Below are 26,027 nucleotides of genomic sequence, written 5' to 3'. Positions count from 1 at the left end.
TCCTGCTGCCACATAGCAGCATGTCTCACCTATAAAGCTTCCATCAGAGAGGAAAGGGGTCACCCTTCAGGGCCAAGGGCAGTGGGATGCAGTGATGAGGACCGGATAAGCATCTTCTGCCCTCAAGCTGCCCTGGTTACTGGAACTGGGCATCCCCACTATCTGACCAGTAAAACCCCAACCAGCTATGGAAGAGCACACAGGGCTTGGCACGTGGGGACAGCACTGCTATGGGTCACCTCTGCCTGTCATTTCTCATTTACCCACCTGAGCTTGCACAATGCAGGCGCACGTTGCTTCATGGGCATGCAAGGCTCTGGTGGTCTCTGCTTCCCCCAGCCAACAACAACCCCGTCCTGTTCAGCGCACGCCTCGACTTTCTGGAGTTTATAAGCAGGCAGGATACAGGGGCCAGAGCCACTGCTGTGTGCCTCAAGCAGCCATCAATCTCTAAACCAGCACCAGGTGCTCGTAAACCAGATCTCAGTGTGCAATGCTGCAGCCACAGCTATGGGATGGACATCGCTCGTGTACAACAGTATCCTATGGATAATCACAGCCCTGAGCTCCTGCATAGCATCAGGGGAGTGCTATCTGCTCGTGATAAGGGCAGGTTTCCAAGTGGAAAGGGCTGCCCATGTTATGCTGGGGACTGAGGTGAGATAATGCTGACCATGGCACTTCAGAAAGGGTTCTGGCTTGGCTGGATGCTGGGGCCCAGAGCATCTGGAGCTGATGAGTTCTGGGTTGTCCCTAGGAAAGAGGATGTGGCTGTTGGGCTCAGAAGCCCAGTCAGAATCTGTCCCCTTACACCTCCCACCTGTGACCTGCCTTACTTGCTCCATGGAGAGCCCTGCTCCTGCCCAAGGATGGTGCCACCACAGTAGCACGCTGTAGATTGGAGGGCTGACCCCCAACTGCTCCATCCAGGATGAGCATGGTCACAAAGGGCAATGAGGGGCCAGGATCCCACAAAGCCAAGCAACGGCACAGGCAGCCCCCATGCCCCTGCAGCTGGGGTGGGAGTACAGGGGCACCCAGCAAGGGCAGAAGTGTCCATGGGCACACAAGCCGTTGGCAAAAGGCACTGCCCCTGTCCCCTCCATCCCAGTCCCCATGATGACCCTTCCAGGAGTTGTCCCCCACTCTAGAGAGCTTAAGGGCAGCCCAAGGGGCCCCACTGGAAGTGAAGCATCTCCCCAGCAGGCAGGAGCAGGGGCCCACCCCACGCTGGCTCCACTCCTCGTGCTCCCCACACTGCCGCTGCCTCCATTTCCACCCTCCCCATCTGGATCTTGTTGGGCTGCTGGCGCTGAGCACGGGGATCAGGAGATGCCAACACATGGAAGCAATCAGAGGGACTGGGTCAAAGCGCGGGGAGGGGGCCACATGCTGAGTTAGAGGGGCTGTGTAGAGGGTCCTGTCCCTGCTGCTGGGCTGGCGACGACAAGGGAGATGTCTCAGGCATCTGCTGCATCCTCTTACAGCACTCAGCAAGTGGTGCTTGGAGGGGCTAAGACTGACCTGTATGGGGACCATCCCCAGGGTGGCATCTCTCCTCGTGCCACTCACTTCTCCCCTGATGCAGCTCCATCCGCGAGGCTGGTTTTGCCAGGACAGTGCCAACACTATCCCCTTTATTGGAACCACTGTGCTCTCCAGGCACAGCATGCGGGAGAGGGGCAGGCAGACTGGGGGGGTCCCTTCTGCAGGCTGGTGAGGGGTGACGGGCAGGGCTCAGCACCCCCTGCTCACTGATGCCCGGCACCCCAAGGAGCCTGCACGCACAGTCCCCCTCGACACTAGGCAGTGAGGTACGGCTGGCTCAGCCTCTTATCCCCATGTGTTCAGCAGCAGGGCTGGCCCCGTTGCCTTGAGTCCAAGGTGCCTCCAGACAGCTCCGGGCGGGCATGGGCAGCCCAAAGCTTCTGGAAGCACAACCTCTCTCCTTAGGATCCATACTGCATCCCCAGGGTGCTGGGGGCTGCTCTGGCAATGTCCATGGCCGTGGGGCGACCCGGGAAGCGTGGGGTCCTTGGGGACCAGCAGTGGCATCAAGTTCCACGCATGGGACAGCGGGCGCAGGGAGCAGGGGTCGGCCAGGGATCACTACAAAATCTGGGCCTCTGCCGAGAGAGAAGGCAGGGGTTGAGGAGGGCACTTCCCACACTCCCTCCCCTGCATTCCCCCCATCACACCCCCTGCACCCCGACTCACTCGGTAGTGCCTTCAAGTGGGTGGCAGCAACCAAGAAGCTGTGGGGTTTGGTCTTGTCCTCGCTGTGCTTCCTAACCCGGAGCCTGGGGACAGAGCAGTGGTGGCTGAGGACCCCAAGCAACCCCCCCTTGGCACCAGGACTGCCCGCATCCCCAGGAGTTCCACTCTGCATCCCCATCCAGCTGTGCCCAGCCAATCCAATGGGTCAGCTCCAGGGATACAGGAGCTAATAGAGCAGAGCTGGGATGGGGATAGGGACTAACAGCATAGCCACACCATGGGAGGGAGAGCCCAGCTGTGTGGGATGAGGGGACCCAAGGACAGGAATCCCAGATAGGAAAGGTAAATGGAGAGGTCTTGGTGCAGACTCTGGAGCATGAGAGCCCTCAGACCCTTTGGGGTGATGTTAATAGCAGCATCTTTGGGTATACAGAGAACGGTCCCACAGATGTGGGCTCAGGAGAAAGACCCCAGCAGACTGGGCAGTACTGCAGATGGTGGGGTGTGCTGGGAAGGTGTATTGATATGGCACTGGGGCAAGGGGAGCATAAACTACCTTATGGGGATGGCACCAAGTCTGTTCGGGCAAGGGCCCCAAAGCACAGCAGGGGGGACATGGGGTACGTCATGCTGAGGGTTCAAGGGATGGAGTGGAATGGAGACAGCAATCACACAGTCCTCTCCCTCTCACAACCCAACCTACCAGATGAGGATGGTGACGATGAGAACAGCAGCCAGGACAAAGAAGGCGAAGATCCCAAGGGACACCAGGACCACCGTCTTCTCCAGGGGCTCGCTGCGGTCTGAGGCAGAGACATTGTCATGGCCTGGGGATGCCACAGCCACTGGCATCCAAGGGAGCCTTTGGAAGCTCCTGGACACCCCAGCACCCCAAACACACACAGGCGTGGGGCAGGAGACCGTTCCCATGACATTCAGCCGCACGTGAGCCCAGCCTGGCCCTGCTGCCCGCCACCCCCAGCTCTACTCACTGATGGGCTCAGGGTTGGGAGCCTGGGAGGGCTCCTCGGCCAGGCTTTCCAGGCTGGTGTCTGTAGTGGTTTCTTCACTCGCTGTGGTGACCAGGTCTGCAAGGACAGAGGTGAGAGACACCCACCCTACAGCCAAGGACCAAAGAAGGATGCCCTTGTGTCCCAAGGGTGCTAGAAGTGTGCTCTTGGAGCCCTTCTCTGCCCTAAGGCTGTGGGGGGCAATCCCCTGATGGCTGCTGTGGGGCTGGGAGATGCTTTGTCCCCTTACAAAAGCCTTGCACATGGGGTCAGCTTTTCATGGGACCAGCTTCTTGGGTCTAAAGGACATCAGGAGCCTGGGTGATATCTGGGGGGAATTGGTGCCATAGGGAAGGGGCTGGGGAGGTGCAGGTGCTGAAGGGGCTCTAGGGCGGGATGACACAACCCCATAGGGCTGCTGGGGCTGCAGCCTGTCCCCCTCACACCTCTGGCTGGCGTTGCCCGGGCCTCGGCACTCCACTCGCTCCAGTTTCCCGCATCCAGGAAATCCTTGGCGCTGACTTGGACCACGTGCTCCAGCCCAGCAAAGGCATCTGTGATCACCTCGGACAGGTTCACTGTCTCCACCTGCATGGAACAAAGGGGAGCTGTGGGGCAGGCTGGGGCAGCCCTCATAGCCCTCCCTTGCCCTGTGCCCACAGCTTTGCTTTTCCTCACCCCCTGCTTACCACCGACCAGGAGCGGTGGATGACGGGCCGGTACTGCAGCCGGAATCGGAGCTGGAAGTGGGGTTCCTTGGGCCAGGAGGAGGGGTACTTCCAGCTCACGAGGAGCCTCCGTGGGGCCAAGGGGATGGGCTCCACCACCAAGCCCTCCGGAGGGTCTGGCTTAACTGCATAGGAGAGGATAAGGGAGCCCCCATGACACAGGGCTGCCATGCTGCCATCCAGAGCTGGTTTCGCATGGGGTGGATGGACACTGGCATGGACAGACAGATGGATATGGACTCACTGATGGCCTGCATGGTGACGTCCAGGAGGCGGAAGCTGGAGCCCAGGGGGTTCACCTCGGTGATGTTCAGGCGGTAGGAGCTCCAGAACTCGGACCCATGGACGGTGCAGGTGCCGGGGCGGGATGGATCCTGCAGGCACGGCCCCATGTGCCCGTTCTTGTTCCTGCAGCAGGGAGGCAGACTGGTGATGTGTCCCCCCACCTGCCACGCATAGGCAGTTTCTTGGTGACATGTGGGGACACCCCAATGCCAAGAGCCTGGTGGAGGAGCCCCTGCTACAGCTGAGCTGCCCTTGACCCTGCAGAGCTCTGCATGTCCCTCTGAGCATGAATGAATGTCTCCATCCCAGCCCAAAGTCCCTTCTGGAAAGGTCCCCCCCTGGGGCAAACTCTTCTTGCTATGGATATGGGTAGCCCTCACTCTGGGGACCCTGCTGAGGACAGTGGCAGAGCCTTTGGGACAGGGACCAATTCCCCAGGGAATGGGATGAGAGTGGGAATCAGTCCTACCTCCGCCTCTCTTCACCTGTCAGCGATTTCTTCCTGTCACAAAGAGAGATGAAAAAGCAGACAGTGAGGATGAGGGAACGGCATGAAAGGTGACTGCACCCCCATTGCCCCCATTGCCACATGGGTGACATGGCAAGGGGCACAGAGCTAAAACCATGCCCATCCCTGCTGGTGAGCAGAGCTGGCAGTCCCAGCAAAGCCACAGGGACACTGATAAAAGCAGCTCACCGTTAGCTGGCTTTGCCCTCCCTTAAGCCCTGAGGCCATTTGCTTCCCACCACCCCTCCCTGCTGAACCCCTGATGCTCCCTCCCCAGCACACCCCAGCCCCTGCTCCTGCAGCCTGCAGCAGGGCTGTGCTTTATGAGCTCTGTCTCACTTCAAAGCAGCCCACTAATTTGGCCTGCTGGGATAATTAGAAGCAGCAACGCTGTCAGGGTTCCTTTCATCCCGAAGCATGCTGAAGCACTCGGCAGCTTGAGGATGACCTGCTTCTCTTTTACGGCCCTTCTGGTGCTGGCAGAGCCGTGGGCAGGGAGGGAACCTGCTTGTGCTGCCTCACAACACTGCTGGGGCCCACCGTGGAGCAAGCAAGTGCTTGGTGCTCTGCTCACCCCCAAGCATGAACCCCTGATGGCCACCACAATTTGGTGGTTACCCTTGGCACCCTGTAACCCCCCAAGCCCGTGCCCTATAGGGATACATCACCTGTAGGTGGTGATGTATCTGGTGGGGAGGAAGGTCTCCACACTGGAGGTCCAGGAGCAGGAGAAATTCTCATAGTCGGATGCTCTGCAGGACACAAAGGGGACCCCCGGCAGGTCTGGGGTGGGGGGGAAGCAACAGTCAGCGAGGGTGGCCCCATCCTGTCACTGCAGAGTCCCCTCCTGGTAACCCTTTCACAGACCTGTCCTGGTGGGGCTGCACACCCCACACACCCCAGCCCATGGGCACGCTACTCACATCCCAGCTGCAGGGACACGGCGTGCAGGAGGCCACCGTCCTCGCCATGGCAGCTGTAGGCTCCCGTGGTGGCCAGGCTGGCCTGAGGCAGCACCAGGGCTCCCTGATGGATGACTGAGCCCTCCGGCAGTGCTGCAGCATCTGTCCGTCTCCACTGCACCACAGCGCTGGGGAGGAGAGACCGTGCAGGGGGTGTTGGGGACAGGGACGCTGGGTCACCCCAGGCTCACCATGCAAGTCATCCCATTGGACACATCCCGTGGTGTGCGTGGAAAAGACCTACCCAGCATGGGCACCGGTACACAACAGGGTCACGTCTGTCCCCACTTGTCCGTACTGCACACCTAAAGGGACACACAGATCCCCAGATGGGTGTTAGCACCAAACCGTGCCAGGGCTGGGTGCTGAGCAGCCTGGGGTACCCCCCTGGGGAGCTGGGTGCTGACTTTGGGGTCTTGCTTCATGCAGGTACCACCATGTGGGACTGGGAAGCACTGGTCCCAGTTGGGCAATGGGCAGCTGCAGCAGGATGCTGGCCAGATGGCACCCATTGCCATGGGGTTTTGTGTATGCCCTGACTAGGGGAATGGGGTACCCCATGGCTGGGACATGGGGTGCTGCGCAGCGGGCTCACCTTCCTCTCCCCAGCCCTTGGGGACGGCGAGGGAGGCTGATGCCAGGGATGCTGTGAGGAACACCATCACCCTGCCCAGGCCTGGGATGGGACTGCGCATCTGGAGGAGGCAGAGAGGGAAGGGAGAGGGCATTAACCCCTGTAATGGGGTGGCCAGCAGTGCCCACAGCACAGAGCATCCCTGCAGGACCAGGCACCCCGCATCCTCCCCTTGCCTCATCCCATCCCGCTGGGCACAGTACAGGGACTGTGACACTGGGACCACAGCTGGCAGGGTCTGTGCCACTGTCACATCTAGTCCCTAGCTGCCAAGGTGTCCCCATGCCAGGAGAATGCAGGGCAAACACGGACTGGGAGCTTGGGGCTGTATGGGTTGGTGTGACCAAGGGCTCTTTGCCTTTGCTGTCCTGTGCCAGAGACGTGAGCTAGTGCAGGCAGAGCAGGAAAGGAATAAGGAGAAAATCTGGCCTATATTTACATGGCAGGAGACAGCAGTTAGATCAGAAGAGGCTCATACAGCCAGGGAGAGCAGGTCCGTGACAGTTCTGGCCATATCAAGAGTGGGGCAGGTTGGCCTCCCACATCCCTGCCCATCCCTGCACCCACCAAAGGGCTGATCAGTGCAGGTCTGTGCCCTTCCAGGCCATTTAGGGTCTCTGGACTCAGGGAGAATGGCCGTGAAATCCCTTTCTCCCATTCAGAGTTCACCAGTAGGTCAGGAGTGAGAACTGTGTGGAATGCTGTCAGTGCACCTAACTCTCCATGGCCAACCTCACCCATAGAGTGGGGTCTCCCCACTCCCTGAGGTGTCCATTCCAGCCTACATTGTTCTGCACATACCATCCAGCATCACCATGGCCAGCCCAGCCGATCCAGAACTGCTCTAAGGCATCCACTCCAGACTGCGCTGCCCTGCACATGCCAGCCAGCATCACTCTGTTCACCAGAGGCAGCATCACCCGGTCTGTGCCAACCAACACTGTCCTAAGGCATCTGTTCCAACCTCCACAGGCCCGCGTGTATCAGCCAGCGTCACCCTGTCTGTGCCAGCCAGCACCACCTCAGGGCATCCATCCTGGCCAGCATCACGCCATGCATATCATCAGCGTCACACTGTCCCTAACAGCCTGCTCCCAGCAGGCACAGGTGGATGAATCATTTTTCCCTGGAATAACCCCCTGCCCACCCCTCACAAATGGGTAGAAGCGTTTATTTACGTGGATACTGTCAGCCCTAAGAGCAGGCTGCAGCTCATGGAGGTAAATCCTCAGTCACACAGGTTCCACAGCCAAGGGGTTCCAGGCAGGGATGCTCCAGCCCAGCAAAGGCACCCCAGAGCCAATGCTAGCTCCTCTCCCGTGGGCAAGTGCCCATGGCCACAGAGCAAACAGTGTGGTGAAGCAAACAGAGCTACAAGGCAATGTGCTGCAGCCAGGGAATGCAGGGAGGGAAGGCGTGCAGGGCCCACATCAACCCTGCCCTGAACAAGCCAGGCAGCCTCAAACACAAGCCCCAAGCCCAAATAATTTCATGAGACTGTCATAAGCTTTTCCTACCAAACCACCCAGAGAAACACTCCCGGGAAACTTCAGTTAAAAGGTGCTTGCCAAAACTATGCTGGTAACTAACTGGGAACGTTTGGCCTGAAAGTAAAATATTTTGGTGATGGAAGGAAAAAAAAAAAAAGAAGACTTAAAATACACTTAAGAGCAGCACCAAAAATAACTCCAAACACCACGTGGACCAGAGTTAAGGGGATGGTGTTTAGGGAAGGGAGAGGGGGGAGTGTCAGGGAGAGTGTGTTAGTGTGGAGATGGGAGAAATAGCTTTAAAATAGAATCATCTCTTCTTCTGACTGGGTTTTCATGCAAACACTGCAGAGGGTGAAGGCAGAGCTGCTGCACCCATTGCCCCTCATGCTGCTCTGTGGCAAGGGGATGTGCTCTGGGTGCTGGCTCTCTGATGACACAAGTTTGCTAAGTCTCAGGGCCACTGAGACCTGACCAGTCTGGAAATGACACTGCAGCCACGATGCTGAGAGGCATCTTTCCCTACATGGATAAATGTAGAGCTGAAGGCACAGCCCAGAGCACCCCAGACCCCTGTGTGGCTGCAGAGAACACCTCTGCAGACCCCATTCCCAGCTGCATCCCAGCCCTGATCTCCCCAGTGACCCCATGCATGTCCTCCCACCCTGCAGCATCCTCTGTCCCAGCCCTCCCCCCCGAGTGCTCCCCATCCTCAGCCCAGCTCCCTATGACCTCTCCTGCCTCAGATGGGCTCTTTTGCTCACTGCCCAGCCCTGACAGTGCAGCATGGGGGGAATGCAGCACCAAACCTTCCCTGGACACATGCATTGGGTTACTCAATGACCTGCCTGACCATTGCCAAACCCTAGCCATGACCAAGCACCACTGCAGAGAGGAGAATCAGGGTAAACCCTTCTTTGCCTGCCCGACGGCCACAAACAAAAGGGGAAGCAGCCGCAGAGCAGGGGAAGACCCAGAGCCCTCGCCTGCCTCAGTGTGGCATTGAGCCAGCACTACAGACCAGGCAGTGCTCCAAACAGCCTGCCCAGATAGGATCCCCTTAGCTTTATGCAGCCAAACTCCTTGCCAAGGGGAAAGCATGCATGCAAACAAACACACGTGTTGCCAGGCCACCTTCCTTAGTGTCTCTGCATCCCCATGGATGGGGCACGCAGGCAGAGAAAGCATCCCTCTATGCTTGCACAGCGGTGACACATCCCAGGGACAGGGAGTCCCAGCACAGTGGTCCTGGAGCCGAGCCGGGACAGAGGGAACAATCAGAGCTTTTCTTCCTCCCCACATGCTAATCCCAGCCCGAGAGACGGCTGCCCAGGGCTGGGTGACCTCCCATGGCCATGGCCGGGGCAGAGGGACCCAGCCTGGGCCTGTGGCTTGGCCCGCAGAGAGGGCAGTGGTGCCAGACCCTGCTCCCTTGGCATGGGATGCTCAGGTCACAAGGGTGACCAGGCTATGCATAGCACCCATGGATGTGAGCCAGGAACACGAGGTGCCACTCTCCACCCTGCACCAGCCCTGCTGTCCAGCCTGACCTCATCCACAAGTTTCTGTGGAGAAAGCCTGCTATGACCCCCTTCCTGCATCCAAATTGAAATGCAGCGAGCCAAAACACCCCCCAAAATCACAGCCATGTGCACCAGATCTGATGCCTATATGGGGTGTGACAGTCCCCCCAGCATGGCCACTCTGCTGTGGCCTGGCAAAGCCCAGTGCAGATTCCTGGGGGAGGCTAACTTTCCATTGTGCTCAGTGCTTTGAAAAGACAGTGGGTTTTGGGTTTCTTTCCTTTTTTTCCTTTGCTTCATTTGAAGTCTCTCTTCAAAGGGAATGAGCCACATGCAGAGCTGAGGGTGGTGGGGAGGGGGACACAAGAGATGATGCCATGCTGCAGGGCTGAAGACGGCACTGGGGAGGAAAGGGATGCTCCCCACTGAGCACAGAAAGCTGGGTGCCTCCTAACCTCTCTGCAGTGTGGCCTGGGGCAGCATCGCTGCTATAGAGATGTGGTAAATAAAAACCCAAGAGCACTTGGCAGCTCTGCTGCAGTTGCCTACCTGCAAAAAGCTTCTCTCAATAGGCAATGCCTGATGCTGGCCAGCTCTAATGCCCTAGAGATGGTATTTGACATGGTCTAGCGTGAAGTATCTCTGCCCAAGGCAGGGGGCTGGAACTAGATGATGTTAAGGTCCTTTGCAACCCTAATTATCCTGTGACCCTATGATTCCTGCCCCTGAGCTGGGGGAGCATCCCTGTCCCTGCACCCAAGACCCTCCTCTCTGCCAGTTCCAGCTGTGGGAAACACGTCCTGTGGCCAAGGGCAGCAGCATTTCCAAGCAGCAGGAGTTCCCCTTTTCTTGCTTTCCTGCAGGGTTACGAGCACAGAGCCCCACTAACCCCCTCTCCTCCTGGCAGCTTTTATGAGCACAGTGCCCTGCTCTAAGGAGCCACAGCCTGGCCTTAGTCCATCCCCATGGCTACAGATCTAACCAGAAACCTTTCATCATCCCACCCCTGCACTGGTGACTTCCATCATCATGTGGCTTCAGGTTGATGGGGGAGCACCAACCCTGCTGCTGGGACAGTCCCCTGCAACCAGCCATCCCTGTCTCCTAAATGCACTCTCACAACCACTGGGTGAACAGAGAAAGAACAGCAAAGGGTTGTGGCAGGGACAGAAGCATGTCCCCCATCACCTCCAGGGCCACTGGGGACATGCATAGGCCCCAGGACCACCAGCAGCACCCACCTTGGGCACTGCTGGGGTGATGTCCCACTTGCTGTGCCCAGCCCCTCCAGTGCCTTGGGGACCTCAAATCACTGCTTGCTTTGGCACCACTTTGGTGGGGTGCTGAGCACCCATGGGCCCTCACACCAGGCTAGGCTAAACCAGCACGAACACATGCACAACTGCAGCCCTGCAACCCAGCACACTGGAATTACCCCAGTTAAACCAGTAAAACAAGCTGCAACCTTTTCCTGTGAGGACAGTGCAGTTCAGTAAGCCAGGAGTAGCCTGAATGCAGGGTTTAACCTACTAGAGTCCTACAGCGGGGTTAAACTCAGGAAAGCCCAAATATGGGATTAAATTCCATGCAGCTGAGGAGCAGGATTAAGTCCTGCTCAGCCCAGGAATGGGATGAAATCCAGTGCAGTCCAAATTTGGGGTTAAATCTGGTGCAGTCCGAATGTGTGGTTAAATGCAGCTCAGCTCAGCAGTGGGGTTAAACCCAGCTCAGTCAGAATGTGGGGTTAGACTAAGAGCAGCCCAAACACAGGGTTATGAAGTCCAAATGTGGGGTTAAACTCAGCACAGCTCAGGAGTGGGGTTATCCTCAATTCAGCTCAAATGCAGGGTTAACTACAACACAGTCCAAATGCAAGGCTAAACCCAATGCAGCTGAGAAGTGGGGCTATTCCCAGCTCAGCCCAAACATGGAATCAAACCCAGCAGAACCCAATCATGGAGTTAGTCAGTCCAGCTGTGGGGTTAAATCCAATGCAGCCCAGGACTGGGGTTAACCCCAGCTCAACTCAAACACTGGGTTAATCCCAGCTCTACCTGGGGAATCAGTTCATCTCCACAGGCAGATACAATCTACATCCCCATTCAATCCAGACATCCCCTGCCAATGCCTGGCTGACCACTGGTGTCCAAGCCCACCCCATATCCTAAGGGTCACCTCTCTCCTCCATGGGGCTGGCAGCTACTAGTGGAACCCTGTGCTCGGGGTCCAGGGGCCCACTGCACACCTCATCATGCCACCAGCTTCATGGAGGTCAGGCTCTGCTCTTACCCGGGCCAGGAAACTCCCACCCCAGCTCCCTGATTCCTGCCCTCCCCTGCTCCATCCCATGGGAAGAAGTCTCTGGCTCCTGGTTGTAACCGGAGGCATCGGCAAGGGCCAAAACAGCGAGGGCTCTGTTAGCAGCCAGCAGCCCCGAGGCCACGCCAGCTGGCAGTGCTGCATTCAGCATGGGGAAAGAAGGGCCCCCCACTCCATCTCCATCCCTATCCCCATCCCCACGCTCCCCCCTCCCCAAAGCCACGTGCTGGAGTCATTCCTAAAAATAATCTCTGGTCTGTAAAGAAACCCACGGGCTGTAGCTGTAGTGCTGGTGGGTTTCTTTATAGCTGGGAGATTATTTTTGGGATGGAGCTGGGGGGGGCTGCATCGCCACTGCCCTTGGCACAGGTTTGAAGGATGGAGACAGGCATGGTGCCAGATGCAGGGACACGGGTGGGACCTGCTGGCAATGGAGCTGGGCCACCCTGTGATTAGAGCAGGGTGGGAAAGGCTTTTCCTCTTTTAGGATTTGGGATGTTTTTTCTAGTCCTGGGCTCAGCCCAGCCTGGCACAAGTTTTGGTGAAGCCGCAGCTCCCGGCACAACGCCGGGTACCAGACTGCGCCTGGCATTTCACCCCCAGCAGCATCTGCATCCCACAGAACAAACTCCCCCATAAGCTGGCCCTAGGGCTGATACAAGTCTTATGCATCCATATATGTAAGGAAGATGCTCTCATGAGACCTCGCTTGGAGCACTGTGTGCAGTTCTGGTGTCCCCAGCATCGACATGGAGTTGCTGGAGTAAGTCCAGAGAAGGGCCACAAGGATGATCAGGGACTGGAGCACCTCCTGTACAGAGACAGGCTGAGAAAGTTGGGGCTGTTCAGCCTGGAGAAGAGAAGCTGCGTGGAGACCTCATAGCAGCCTTCCAGTATCTGAAGGGAGCCTATAGGGATGCTGGGGAGGGACTCTTCATTAGGGACTGTAGTGATAGGACAAGGGGTGAAGGGTTAAAACTTAAACAGGGGAAGTTTAGACTGGATATAAGGAGGAAGTTCTTTACTGTGAGGGCAGTGAGGCACTGGAATGGATTGGCCAAGGACATGCTGAATGATCCATCCCTGTCACTGTTCAAGGCCAGGTTGGACAGAGCCTTGGGGGACATGATACAGTGTGTGGTGTCCCTGCCCATGGATGATCTTAAGGTCCTTTCCAACCCAAACCATTCTGTGATTCCATAACAGACATATAGAGGCGAATGGTCTACACAATCCCAGCTTCTCCTGATGGACTCCATTCTGGCACCAGGAGCCCTAAGCAGGAGAGGGACCCCACAGCATCCCCCTGCCTGGTGCTCCTCACAACCTTCCCCATGCTCCAAAGCCGGCTGATGCCCAGGAGCTGTCAGGCTTAACTCCTTCCCAGAGGCATGAAGGTGCCCGGGTCAGCCAAAGCGCTGCTGCAGGGTGGCAGTGCCAAAACAAACAGCTCACCTTACACACACGCTCCCCCAGCTAGTCATTTGCTGTTGCTGCTTCTGCAAAACAAAATCCCTTCTGGGCCAGGGAGGGATTTCAGGTGCCATTAAATGCCACCTGGGTGGCCAAATAAAGCCACCACCAAAGCCATTAACCCCTTGCACCCCACTGTCAGGTTCTGTGTGTGGGGAGAGGACGGCTGTTGCGGACCCCTCGGCAATGTGTGATGTGGGGATGCTGGCGCCAGGCTCTGGTATCTGCTGGGATGGATAACCACGGCCTGTCTTCTCCAAGCTTGAAGGCAAGCTTCTCCAAGGTGAAGGCAGGGATGGATGCTGGGAAAGCACCTCACTGCAGCAACATCCGTGCCCCATACCTCATGTCAGGTCAATCAGATGGCAGCCCCCAAGCCATAGGGAGAGGTGGAGAAGAGGCAAGAAGTGGGGAAAAGCTGGGGCAGGAGAGGCTGGTGGCAGAGCCCTGCCTGAGTTGAGAAGGTTGGAAAAACACCATCCAGCTCCCTTTGTGCTGGGGGAAAAAACCCCAGCCAAGTTCTCCTGACAGATTAAGTGTGAACGTATCTGAGCCGGGGGAGAAAGCAGGGCAATGCAGTGAGCATGCTGACACATCTCCTTCCCCAGCGCTGGAGAGATGCCCCGGTCCCACTCCGGGCCAGCTCTGTTTACAGCCTCCTATTGTCTCTTTTCTTTCCCTTTTTGGGTACCCCCCCCCCCCCCCCCGCATCCAATGTTATAGTTCAGAGTAAACAAAAGCAAGCAGCCTCTCACTCCAAACATTTCAGCCATCCCAAACTTTCTCCGGAGGGGGGCTGCCCGTGGAATTTTCCTCATCCAGAAGAATTTCGAAATGTTCCTTTTGCAGCCTGCTCTGACCGGAGGCCAAGGCAGCTCCGAAACCCTGCACAAACACTCCAGCTGCCCTCTGCACAGCCCTGGCTCGGGTTGGAGGCACCAAGGGCTGTGCCTTGAAGTTCCCTCTATGCACAGGGAATCCCTCCTGCCTTGCACACTGGTTGTAGGGGGACAGAGGCACATTCCAGCCTGTGTGATCCCCCTAACCCATCTGACAGCAGGTCCTGGGGAGGCCAGATCCTATTCTTTACATTTTAAGCTGCTGATGCAGTTGTTACTGCACTGAGATGGCAATGCTCATGCAAAGCACTCCAGTGCATTGGGAGGGTGTGTATTATAAGCACACTGTTTCCCTTTGCAGCCTGTATTCCTGCAGCACCAGCCATATTTGAGAGGGTGAAGTGGCTGCCAGAGCTCCTCCTTGGAGCAGTCAGTGGCACCACAGGAGGGCAGTTTGCAGCAGTGATGCCTGCTCGGTGTCAGGGCAGATGGAGGAAGGATGATGTACTGCATCCCTCCCTAAGGGTGGAGCGGGGTCACTGCACTGTTCCCTGCGCATCCCTGGGAGATGGTGAGATGGCACATGGAAGACAGGAAGAAATATCCTCTAGGATGAACCATGGTGCTGGGTGCCTCCACACCTCCTTGAGCCACTGTCAGGGTGTTCACCCCAGTCCCAGAAGAGGTGGGACCCCAGTGTGGCCAAGCAGAGGCCCACAAAAACTCTCTTGGCCCTGGCTAGGCACAGATGTGGTTGTGAAACTCATGGGACCCTGGCATGGGGACGCCAGCACTGCTCATCCCACTGACAATGGAGGCACCAGGGGTGGCCCCTGCAACAACAGAAGCGAGAAAAGCCCAGACAAAAAGCCTCAGAAGCAAGCCAGCAGTCACGGAAGAAGCACCCAAAGCTCAGCCCAGCCCAGATTTGGCTGTCAATGCAAATCATTGTGGTGGCCTGGCATGCTGATTTCCTCTGCTTGCCTTCCTGAATGCTTCCCAGATGGGTGTCACTGGATAGGTAATCCCACATCCTAACAGACACCATGGGAGCCCCCACATTCTCCCTGCCCATACACATGCAGATTCCGGGGGCTGCCACCCCTTAATGCACCCATGCTGTCACTCCAAGAGGGCAAACCCTTGCTGATACCCACTGCATCCCTCCCCTGCAGCACCCTAATGGGTCCAGCAGCACCCTAGTGGGGGGAAATACCTCAGCTCCACGCCGGATGGGGGTCTTGCTGCAGGATAGGGCTCTTGCAGGTACCCCTGCTGCCTCTGCACCATCTCCTTGCACCGCCTCTCTGGGCTCTCCTCCTCCACAGAGGCTGTTTGGTGGTTTGATGTGGGAGCGGTCCTACCCCCCCCACCCCTACAGCAGCCCCCTCCCCTATAAAGGGGCCAGGCAGCAGTTGTGTAGGGAGCAGAGCCCCCAGCACAGCAGATGGGGTCTGTAAGGCGAGGCTCCCCCAGGTGTGTTTGCCTTGGCCGGGGCTCAAGCCCGTCCAATTAGAGCTATAGAAAACATATATTAAGAGGGGGGTGGGAGGGAAATAATCCTCTCCCCTGTGCTGGGGCCCAGGGTTTGGCCGGGGTTTCTCGGCAGGCCAAGCGCAGGCGATACAGGCTCTGCTGGCAGCAGCACGGGGAGGGAGGGATGTTTGTGGATATTAAAATGCAGTCGTAAAGGAGAATAAAAGGGCAGCCTTGTTTCAGAACGAGTCTCCCAGGCTTTCCCCTCTCCCGGCATGCTCGGCACCTGGCCGGCAGCACCAGCAGCTCTCCCTTCCCGAACCCCCCCCGGCCACCCCTTGCTTGCCCAAGGACTGGGGTGTTGCCAATGAGACCCCAACCCTCATAAAGTGAAGCCCAGCACCATTAGGAGGCAGCAGATTTAAGGGACCTAACCCCCCCCCCAATCTGGAGCCACCCGCACCGGGTTGAAATTGGACTTCTGGAAAAGCCATGCCTGCACATCCACGCCTCCACAGCTCCCTGCCTTCCCCTGCCTGTGTGCAGGCAAGGCTGCCCGGCCCCAGCTGCTTGGCAGCAGCCACATGGCAGCACCGCTGCTATTTCTTTGCCTGGCCTCTCCCTGCCTCCCTGCCGGAGGCAGAATAAGCCGCACGGTGTTTCGGCCAAGGTTTAAAATTAGCCCCGGGCACTCAATACTCGGGTGCTGGTCCAGGGTGAGTGGCCATGGGAGGCTCCCATGTGGCTCTGTGGCACCTTAGGATTTCCTCCCAGAGGAGCCCCCTTCTTGGGATATGTCCCCCAGATCCATGAAGCGAGATGAAGCGGGATGCTGCCGCCTTGCAGCATCTCCTCTGCTTCCACATTGCCATGCCCAGCTCTGAAAAATCACACCAGGACGTTAGGGAGCAGCCACAGGCACCATCCTGGTGAAAGTGGCCCCATCTTGGCCCCATCTGCTCAGCTGGACATGCCCAGCACACGTCTGGCTTCACCACTGGCGTCAAGGAGGGGACAGCAGGCTGTGAGCCTGAAGCCCCCTATTCATCCATGCCCTTTTCCCTCCCCATTTTCCCTGGCAGCACCCCAAAGCACAGGCTCACTGAGCCCCCTGTCGCCCCCCCCCCCCCCCCCAGCTTGTGGGGACCTGGGTACACTCTGTCCCCAGCCACAGCCCAAATGAGTAACACCCCAGCAAGCAATGCGGGTGCCGTCAAGGCGAGCAGGGCCTGTCCCTTGGCCTCGCTCCCTCCCTGCGGTGGTGAAATCATGTCTGGAGAAAGCATAGGGAGGGAGCTGCTGCCCCCCCCTCGCTGCTTCCCAGCGAGGATGCTTGCTCCCTGCCTGCTGGCTGGCTTCCCCCACTCTGCAAACCCCACATCCCAACACAGGGATGCTCCAGTGATGCAGCTGACAACAGAACCGTACATCTCTTCTACACACTCTGGACCCCACAGCAGCATCCCAGCTGTGGGATGTGGAAACACGGCAGCAAACTCCAGGCACTCATAAAAGCAATCCTGGGGAGCAGGGAGGAACCTTTAACCTCCTTCTAACCTCTCTCATAGCAGTTCAACCATGCCAGAGCCCGTCGGGTAACTAGGAGTGGATGGGGGACTGCTGACACCCCCCTTGGGAGAGCCATGGGTTATGGAAGGCGCTGGTGGCTCTGGCCGGCTGGAATCACGCCTGGGCAGCACCAGAGGGGACGGTGAAGGACGGGCCACCACTGCTGGCGTTCGACCTGGCACGCGGCACGCGCCGGCTGCGATGGGGGTGACTAATGCAGCTCTTTAAACGCCTCCGCCGGCACGGGAGCGTGGCTCTGGGTTAGGGTTTAATTATCTGCCTTCCTCTGCAGCCCGTGCTCTCCTCTTGCTGAACCACCACAGAGACCCCGGGGATGTCATCCATCCATTCCCCCCCTGCCCCGGCCAGGGATGCTGGCACTGAGCAAGCGGGACCGCAGCAGGGAGCTGGCCGGGAGCACGCCGAGGCTGCAGCTGGGGGCTATAAAAAGCACGGCTGTGGTATGCAGCGAGGCACTGAGAGGGGAATCAAATCAAATCAGGTGGTGGATGAGCCGGGCGGTTGCTTCTGCGTTAGAACTGGCCCTGGCGCTGCTCCCCATTATCCTTTCCTTGCTCTCTGCCTGGCCGGCAGCCCCCAGTGAAGCTGAGGCAGAGTGGAAAGCTGAGATTTGGCAAAGGATGGAGGACACAGGGCTGGGCTGGAAGGCAACAAGAGTGGGTCAAGGCTGGGGGAATGATGTCTGGCTGTGACGTGTGGGCTGCCCGGGATGGAGGCATTGCAGCCACTCTTCACCCAGTCCAGAGACACCGGATCTGGGCACTCAGCCTCCTGGCAGCCTGCCCCAGAGGATTAACTGTGCACTGATTTACGCCCAGAGCTGTCTTTGCCAGGAGGAGGCTGGCGTGCTGAGAGCAAGAGCGTGCACCCCACTATCCCCAGCACCCCCAGCACCCAGGTCCATGTGGGGACCTCACCCAGCGGGCACAGCAGCATCAGCACAGTGTGGGGACAGAAAGGGCTGCCCTTGGGCTGGCAGGAGGTCCCCACTCAGGGACACGCTGTGTTTGCACAAGCCTGAGCAGAAGAAGGTCGGATTAATTTTAAACCTGAATAAACAAGGAAAGAAGGCAATGCCAGAGCTCGCCCTTCCCAGAGGGGATGCCCAGCAGCAGGGCACAGCACTCATAGCACAGCCATACACAGGTACCAGCAGGGCTCAGCCCCAGGGCTCACATCACCCTAGGAAAGCTGGGACAGACCCAAATCCCAAATCCCAAATCCCATGCCTGCGGGCCTCCCTTTTTCCACAAGGAGCTCCCAGCTGAGTCAGTGCTGGCAGCAGGGAGAGCAGCTCCTGCTTCTCCTTTCAGAATCCTTCTGACCTTTATGGGGAAGCACCCACACCAGGACCCCATCCCACCAGGAGCAGATTGCCCGCCCCCCAGCCACAGCGCATGATGTGGTTTTGGGAAACAACCAGGAAGAACAAAAAGCAAAATGTAATGAAATTGTTTGTGGGTCAAGAGGAAAATGGAAAAACTAAGAAAAAAAAAAAAAAAGAAGTTTGTGTTTTGTGTGCCAAAAGGAAAATGAAAACCAAAACATTTTGTTCTAAATGATAGGCCTTGTTTGGTTTTCAGTGGTTTTACTTTTTTTAAATGGTTTGAGTTAAATCAAGCTAAATTTGGCTTCCAAACATTACCTTGGGGTGGGGAATGAAATGAAATTAAGAAAAAAAAAATCAAAAAAAAAAAAAAAAATCAAAACATCTCATTTGGAAAATGTCAGAGCGAAGCGCCACGGCTTTTCCAGCCCTGGGAGAGCCGCAGCCGGGCGCTGAACCCAGCCCCAGGAACAGCCTTCCCCAAGCAGCCTTTTTATCCAGAAAATAAAGCAGCTGCTGTGCAGATTGACAGCCAGGAGGGCTTGGGCCCTGCTGCTCGGCTCCCACTGGGGATATCCCTTCTGCTGGTGCTGGTACCCACAACTTGCCGGGGCACGGAGAGACCCCTCTGCAGCCAGGAGCTGTGCGTGTGAGCCGAATCCAAGCCGAGCCACTCTCCATAACTCCTCTTTAAATGTCTTTTCTATTAGGTCAGCATTCCTGCGTCGCCCAGGGAAGGTGGTTACGGTCGGCAGCCCGGCACACAGGCTCCTCGGTGCTGGCTGCTGGCTCCCGGTCAGCAAGCAGCCTGCCCACGCTATTAAATTACTGAGAAAAATGGATCATTTCACCAAAAATTAGGTGCAGGAGCCTCTCGTGCGGTGGCAAGGCGAGCTGGTAATTGGAAATTCATGGAGCTGGATGCAAATGCTACCTCTGGCTCTGCTCCACCTTCCTTTGGTTGTGGAGAGGGATGGTGAAGAGGTGCTCACTGCCATCCCTGAAACGCTGATGATGATGGAGATGCAGTGGCCACGTCGCTGAGGTCCCCTGTGTGCCACAGGAGGATTAAATGCTGCTGCAGCATCCCTCTGCTCATGGCAGATGGGGTAAATGTGCAAAAAAAAAGCTCTTAGGGACCTTTCCAGGCACTAGAGAAAGAAAATTCTCTGTGGATCACCACTGACCATCCTGCTGGAGACATGTTTCATGGGACATCATCTGGGGATGCAGCAAGACACAATGCCCCAGCATCTGTCTTGTTCTTCCAGCTGCACCCCAGGGGTGAAAACCAAGATGAGCTCCCCTGTGGACCTTGCCTTGCTTACATCCTTCACCCATCCCAGGTCACAACATGAGCACTGCTGCGACTCCATCTGAGCCCAGGCATCTCAGCATCCTCCTTTTGGACCACTCTGAGTCCAAACCTCAGGACCTCATGGGCTGAGTGGAGCCCTCCAAAGCATCTTTGGAGCAAACCACCCAGCTGCTGAAGCTGACAGAGAAGCCTGGCACGTAGCTGCAGCCCGCAGTTGGGAAGGAGGAATGGGGATGTGCAGTAGACCAAGAGCTGTGTCAACAGGATGCTCAAGAGACCAGCCCCTCTGGAGCTCATATTGGCTGCTCCCTATAGGCACTGGGGGACTGCATCCTGCTCCTTGCATGCCCTGGTGCTGCAGGGAGGGGAACACAGCAGCCCAGGACAAGAGCACAGAGCTGATTTTTGGGCACTGCGGTGCACCATGGGAACAGTCTCAGCTGGAGGGGGGAAACAGAGTCAGATGTGATTGGGGAGGCCAGGGAAAAGGGATGTTTCTGCAGGCGCATCCATGCTCCAGCTATAAAACAGCAAAACCCAAAGCTGGGATGGGGTGGAGCAGCCATGGGGGAGCTACAAAACAGCCCCCTGGGAGCCTGGCAGGAGCTAAAAAAAAACAGAATCTGCCAAAGCACCAAGAAACCCCCCAGGGTTGCAGGCTGGCCCTTGCAAGACAAGGATGGAGCAATAGCTGGTCGGGTCCACCAGCTCCTCCTAAGACTTGGGGCCTCGGGCAAAACTCATGGAAAGCAAAGGAAAGGCTCCTGCAGACCTCCCTAGGAGCTGGGGGCTGGCCCTGGCCCTGCAAGAAAGTCTGGGGACATGCCAGCTGGCCAGGACACCCTGCGTGACAGCGGCTTTCGCAAAGCCAAGCCGAGCCACTGCGGCCGAGCCATCCCTGGGGACCTTTGCGGGGCTGTTGCAGCACAGCTGTCGGGAGCTCTGTCGCAACACGGGCACGATGCTGGGCTGGCTCGCGATAGAGACCCTGAATCACGGCTCTTCTTGTTTCTTCATAGCTCCTTTTGCAGGAAGGCAAGGGCTGAATCGCACTGTTATTGAATTGGAGTTGGTGCCTGTGTTGACCTTCATCAAAGAGGGGCTGGTGAGGTCCCTGGCTCCAGCTGCTGCTATCGGTCTGGCCAGGATGAAGCTCATGGTCCCAAAGGAAGGGGCTGGTGAAAGCACAGGAAGGCGAAGGAAACAGCTGGAAGGGCACTGCCGCACCAGCCAGCGGGAATGTGCTCCAGGAATGCTGTGCCAGCCCCACTGTGTCCCATGTGCGCTTCCACACCCCCAGGGCTGCAGCTCTGAGCTCTGTTCGAAGTGGGATGGGACCGGGGGTCAGTCCCTTTCTGCCGAAGACACACGACCCTCCCCAAGCTGCCACAGAGATGATGCTTCCTGGAAACCAGCAGTTTCGCCCATCCTTTCTCCCCCTTGGTGTGTCTCCAGCATCGGCTTTTCAACACGGCTCGGCATCTTTTGTTTTCACTGTAGGAGGTAGGGTAAACCAGAAGATGCCCAAATGACCTTATTTCCACCGTCAGGGTTTCATTAGGTGAAGGAGCCCTAAACTTTTCCACTGCTCCCTATATGGCAATCTCAGCAGGTCCATAACCATTTTTATTATGCTGCTTCTATTTTGACCATCTCCATATTGAAAGGAGGGGAGCAGAGCTGAGCACCCTCTGGGGAGCCCTGGGTTGGTTTCCAAAACACTTTCAGCATCCTCCCCTGTCCTGGTTGATTACTTGTGGTCCCCTGACCATTGCCACCAGCACAGGCCAGTCTCACATCGAACCACACCAGGTCTCACCCTCAGTCAACCTCAACTTGCTTGTGCTCTCCAAAATCAACTTCAGGAAACAAGTATGAGCAGGGCACTGGTGGATGTGACCTTGCTCTGCACGGACCCTTCCAAAATCCCTCATAAGCTTTTTCAGCAAGGAGCAATCCCCACTAGAGCAAGCCAAGCTCCACTTGTCAGATGCAAACACCACACACAGTCCTGATAGCATAGAAGTGAATCAGGTCTTGACAGACTTCTTGTCCTTCTTCTCCTGGACCTCCCCCACCGCAAACACCAGAAGAGGAAGAGAACTTTGCCATTGTTTTTTTTCCATGACCCAGACTCACACCACTGGAGAGAAGGAAGAACAGCACCTCTCAGCCCAGCCCTCTGCCTGTACCAGAGAGCTCAGTGCATGCTCCAGGGCCTGTGGTGCTGTGACCATCCAAAAGAGCCTGAAGCTCACCCCATCCCAACCCCATGCCAGGGTGACTCAGATACCTGGGAAGCAGCCAGGCTTGAGAGATAATTCCTATTAACACGCTGATCCCTGACACGGCAAACCTGCTTCTAATTTCCAGAGGAATTTTCCTTTTTCCATGGAAACAGTCTATGGGAATCTGGCTGTTGGGGAAGACGACTCAACCACAGTTGCGAGGCATCTGCACCCTTCCCACCTTCACAGCCTGGATGGGAGGCGAAAGACATCACTGGGAGGTGCAGAGAGATTTGCTGGTAGCAACTCGGGTTGTAAGGTCACTACATCCCCGGCCAGAGAGATTGGGTGATTTTCACACATGCAATGCTGTTGTAACCACAGGAACACTTAGAAAAACCAAAAGCTCTCTAAACATCCCAGCGAGTCACCCCAGACATCCCAGGGCTAATTCCTGATGCTGGCTTTGTATCAGCACCCCAAATGCTGGCAAGGCCCCTGCGCATCACCAGTAGGAAAGAGCTCCCATCCCATCCAAGCTGTGTCCTTGGCTGTATTGTCAGCAGGGGTAGAGCCACCCCATCCCACGCCTGAACAAGAAGAGGGGAAACAAACTGGGAGAGGTGCCAGAATCTTCTGAAGGGAGTAAAGCAGAACCACAAGCTGGCACCTGCCCTCTCCTGCGGGAAGCATCTCACACGGGGTTTTCCTCCAGATCTAAACCCATGGGAGAAGAAGATGCAAGAATCTCTTGGCTTGTTTAACCTAACAAGGAAGCTATAAATACAGCAGGGTAAACACCGGAGAGGGAGAAGAGGTCTTGAACTAAAAGCACAATGTTGGCACAATTCCCATGGGGGAATAAGCTCTCCAGGAACGCACTCAGCAGGAAACTGAAGGGAGGTTGAGCCCTGTGTGAGCAGGAAGAGCTTGGAGTTGCCTTTGAACAAGAGTGGAGTGGAAAGAGAGGGTCTGAAGTGAGCATTCAGATAATTCATGGTGGGGGGAGAGTGCCATGCACTGCTACCATCCATGGGGGCCTCCCCATTTAGGATGGTCCAGGTGAGCCAGGGTAGAAGGGCAAGGGAGATGCAAGGCTGGGGGATGCAAGTGTGGGCTGCCTGGGTGCCCACTCAGCTTAAGGCTTCTGATAAGCCCATCAGCTGCAAAAGGGAACCACCACTGCTGCCCTGATAAAGACGGCAGGGAGACTCACTGTGCCGTGAGTCATTCATTCATCCTTCACAAACATATTCTATGATGATTCTATGGCCAGCACTTGGCCAAGCATCCTTCTCCCCCTGCTGCCAAGACGGCTCTCTGGGACAGGGAAAAAGTGGCTTATCAGATATCATCATGTCAAGTTTTCCCCTCCCTGAGCGGTTCCTGTTAATGGAGCAGGAGGAAGGGCAAAACCAGAGCTGCTCTTCTTCCACCTCCCTACAGGCAGTCTCTGCCTTCAGCTGCACCTCCTGGGACCGGTCCCCACCGTCCGACTGCAGCCCACACCCCCTGTTCACCCTCTACGGGTGATGTCCAACCCTGCGCACAACCCCGCTGTCATTATTCACCCCGTCCCTCATCTCCAGTCTCACTTTGCCTGCCAAGGTCAGTTCGCACCTCTCCAGAGAGGTGATATGGCCCCTTTCACTGCCCTCAGAAAGGGCCAGGTTGGCAGCAGAGGATGTGTGATTGCTGGGAGGACACTGCAGCTATGTCCCATCCCCAACCCTGGCCCTGGAGGGACCTCCACCAGTTCACATCTCCCTGTGGACCTCCTCTGCCCTGCGCCAGGCTGGGATGCCACAGGCTCCGCGTAGCATAACCACGCTGCAACCTGCCCTCCTACAAACAGCCATAGTGCAAACACCCCACCTCCTCCTGCAAACACCACAGCCAGATGTGGCTGCAGCCTGTACCAAGCGGGCACCTCCCGTCCTGGCACCAGAGGTGCTTGGCCAGCCCTGGCCGGCTTGGCACTGGCTGTGTTATCAACACCAGTCAGTTCAACACCAGTTTGGGCACAGCAATTCATCTATGAGTTGTCGCAGCTCTGGGTTTCTCCCCATGGAGACCCGAGGCAAGGTACCCCTAGGTACCAACACAATGGGGTCTCGGTTTGCTGTCAGGGATGTCTGAGCCAGTCTCAGCCCCGTGGTCCCCTTTGACACCCTTCACCAGCCTAGAGGGGACCTGGGGATGACACAGCCAGCCTGCGAAGTGGCAGTGGGCAAAGCCCGGGACTCGGCACCGCAGGGGCCGGCACAGCACGGAGAAGTCGTGATTTGAGACGGCACCCGATGCAAAGAGGGACAAGACAGGCGGAGAGCCCTGCCAGTGCCCGCACATGGGAAAGCGCCTGTTCCCGCGCCTCTCGTAATTGGGAGCAGCTTTTCCTCCTTGGACCCCCCAGAAGAAGAGGGGGCCCTGACAGGGCGGCGCTTGCCTGGTGTTGCTCCAGCCTTTCTTCAGACAACTACTCCCGAAGAGAAAACCGGGGGGAAAGGGGTCCAAACTCGATGCGGGGTTTAGCATTTGTGGAGGCTGGGGAACGGGATTAAAGATCCCACCCCGACAACTCCATCCAACCCCCGAGCATCTCCGGGGAGGTGGGGGAAAGGGGGAGCAGCACCAGATACCCAGAGGCAGGCGGGGGGAGAAGCGAGAGGAAAAGTTCTTGTAACTTTGCGAGGGGCACAACACACACACACACACACACACAACTTTCCCCCCGTACCAGCAGCAAACAGGCTGGGGGAGAGGGGGGTTTAAGCCCCCTGCTGCGCGGCGCCGGCAGCCCTCCCGCAGCAGCGCGCTCCTCACCGAGGCGTCGGGGCGGCGGCCGGTCCCTGTTTTTGGGAAGGGGTGTGCAGGGGGGAACGGCTCCCTACCTTCCTGCGTAGTGCCGAGGCTATGTGTCCATGGCGCTCGGCGGAGCGGGGCCGGAGCGCGGAGCGGGGCCGGGAGCGGGTCCGGCGGCGGAGCGCCCGCGCCGGGCTGGCTGTGGCCGGTAGCGCAGGCGGTGCGAAGCCCGGAGCCGCCGCCGCCGCTCCATTGGAGCAGGGCCCTGCCAATCTGCCGCCACCGCCCCGGGACTCTTCCTGTCTGCGAGCCGCCCCCCGCACCCGACACGGCCCCGCGGCTGCTCCCCGCAGCCCCCCAGGGATGCGCGGTGTCCCCAGGGGATGCGCGGTGTCCCCCGGGATGCGCGGTCCCCCCTTCATCCCGTGCCCGGAGCTCGCCGTCCCGCTCCGGCCGGGGCACTTGGTACCCCCCGGGGCTCAGGGACAGCCCCAGGGTGCACAGCCCTCTCCAGGCAGCTCGTCCTGCGTTCGCCATCCCTGCCTGCCCTTCTCCCAGCATCCTGGAGGAGCTGAGGCAGGCAGGTCCTGCCCGTGACTCAGTTTCCCTTGCCCTGGGACGCGCATTTCTTTGGGGTTTACGTTTGTAAGGGTTTATTTGATGGGGAATGTGTAGGGTGAAATCTGGCCCCCAGGGCTTGGAAAGGCTTGTTCCTCGTCACAGCTTTTGGTGTGTGCTTGTGTGCCCCTTTTGAAGCAACCCTCTATCGCCCAACCCGTTTCCAAGGTTTTATCAGTTTGATCACTGACAATTTTCGGGAGGAGAAAAGCAGGCTAAAAGTGTGCAATGGGAAAGCTGACGGCGAGCACCCCTTGGGAGCGTTACCTTGGCACCTGGGGCCACGTGCGTTCTGGGGACATGCTGGAGAACCCTTTGATGTGATGCCATCATGGCTGGTGATGCTGCAGAAATGGGATGGTCCCTGTATTTCCCTCCCCGCTGAACATGGTGCAATGAACAGGGTCGCAGCCCCCCTCTGCAACACAACGATAATGAACCCATCCTTGCACGTGTCCTGGCACACATCTGCAACCCCACAATAAACACCGTGAGTCACCTCACCTCCTGCATAACCCTACAGTAATAAACCAGTGTTCTCCTTCTTTCCAGCCCTCCTGTGCAACCCTACAATAACGGGATGTGGGAGAGGTGGATGCTGTGTGTGGGGTGCCAAGCCCAGCGCCCGCACCAGCTCCCTGTGGGTACTGCTCTTAGCTGTGGTTGAGGTTTGGTGCCCA

General features: G+C 57.5%; 1 protein-coding gene across 1 annotated transcript; it reads right to left on the bottom strand.

Annotated features, from left to right (window-relative positions):
- Positions 1-1,603: 1,603 nt before the first annotated feature.
- On the bottom strand, positions 1,604-24,956 carry IL11RA (interleukin 11 receptor subunit alpha). The gene is made up of 13 exons (XM_057413653.1): positions 24,819-24,956; positions 6,306-6,405; positions 5,955-6,015; positions 5,672-5,838; positions 5,417-5,531; positions 4,710-4,742; positions 4,200-4,363; positions 3,917-4,080; positions 3,674-3,815; positions 3,210-3,305; positions 2,921-3,020; positions 2,218-2,300; positions 1,604-2,126 (listed from the first exon to the last, which is right to left on the bottom strand). The coding sequence occupies exons 2-13, from the start codon at positions 6,403-6,405 to the stop codon at positions 2,110-2,112; spliced, it is 1,242 nt and encodes a 413-aa protein (XP_057269636.1). The 5' UTR covers positions 24,819-24,956; the 3' UTR covers positions 1,604-2,109.
- Positions 24,957-26,027: the final 1,071 nt, after the last annotated feature.

Source organism: Pezoporus wallicus, unplaced genomic scaffold (genome assembly GCF_028554395.1).
Source record: "Pezoporus wallicus isolate ANWC-B61680 ecotype Strahan unplaced genomic scaffold, APGP_CSIRO_Pwel_v1 contig_8776, whole genome shotgun sequence".
Lineage (NCBI taxonomy): Eukaryota > Metazoa > Chordata > Aves > Psittaciformes > Psittacidae > Pezoporus > Pezoporus wallicus.
The sequence above is the reverse complement of the archived record's forward strand: the minus strand, read 5'-3'. Positions and strand labels throughout refer to the sequence as shown.

What these genes read in the sequence shown, in the direction of transcription:
- IL11RA (XM_057413653.1), bottom strand. Translation starts at nt 6,405, where the DNA reads ATGCGCAGTCCCATCCCAGGCCTGGGCAGGGTGATGGTGTTCCTCACA. An exon ending in CAAGGGCTGGGGAGAGGAAG is followed by an intron (nt 6,016 to 6,305) that starts GTGAGCCCGCTG and finishes GTGTCCCTTTAG; the next exon opens with GTGTGCAGTACGGACAAGTG. An exon ending in TCCACCGCTCCTGGTCGGTG is followed by an intron (nt 3,816 to 3,916) that starts GTAAGCAGGGGG and finishes TGTTCCATGCAG; the next exon opens with GTGGAGACAGTGAACCTGTC.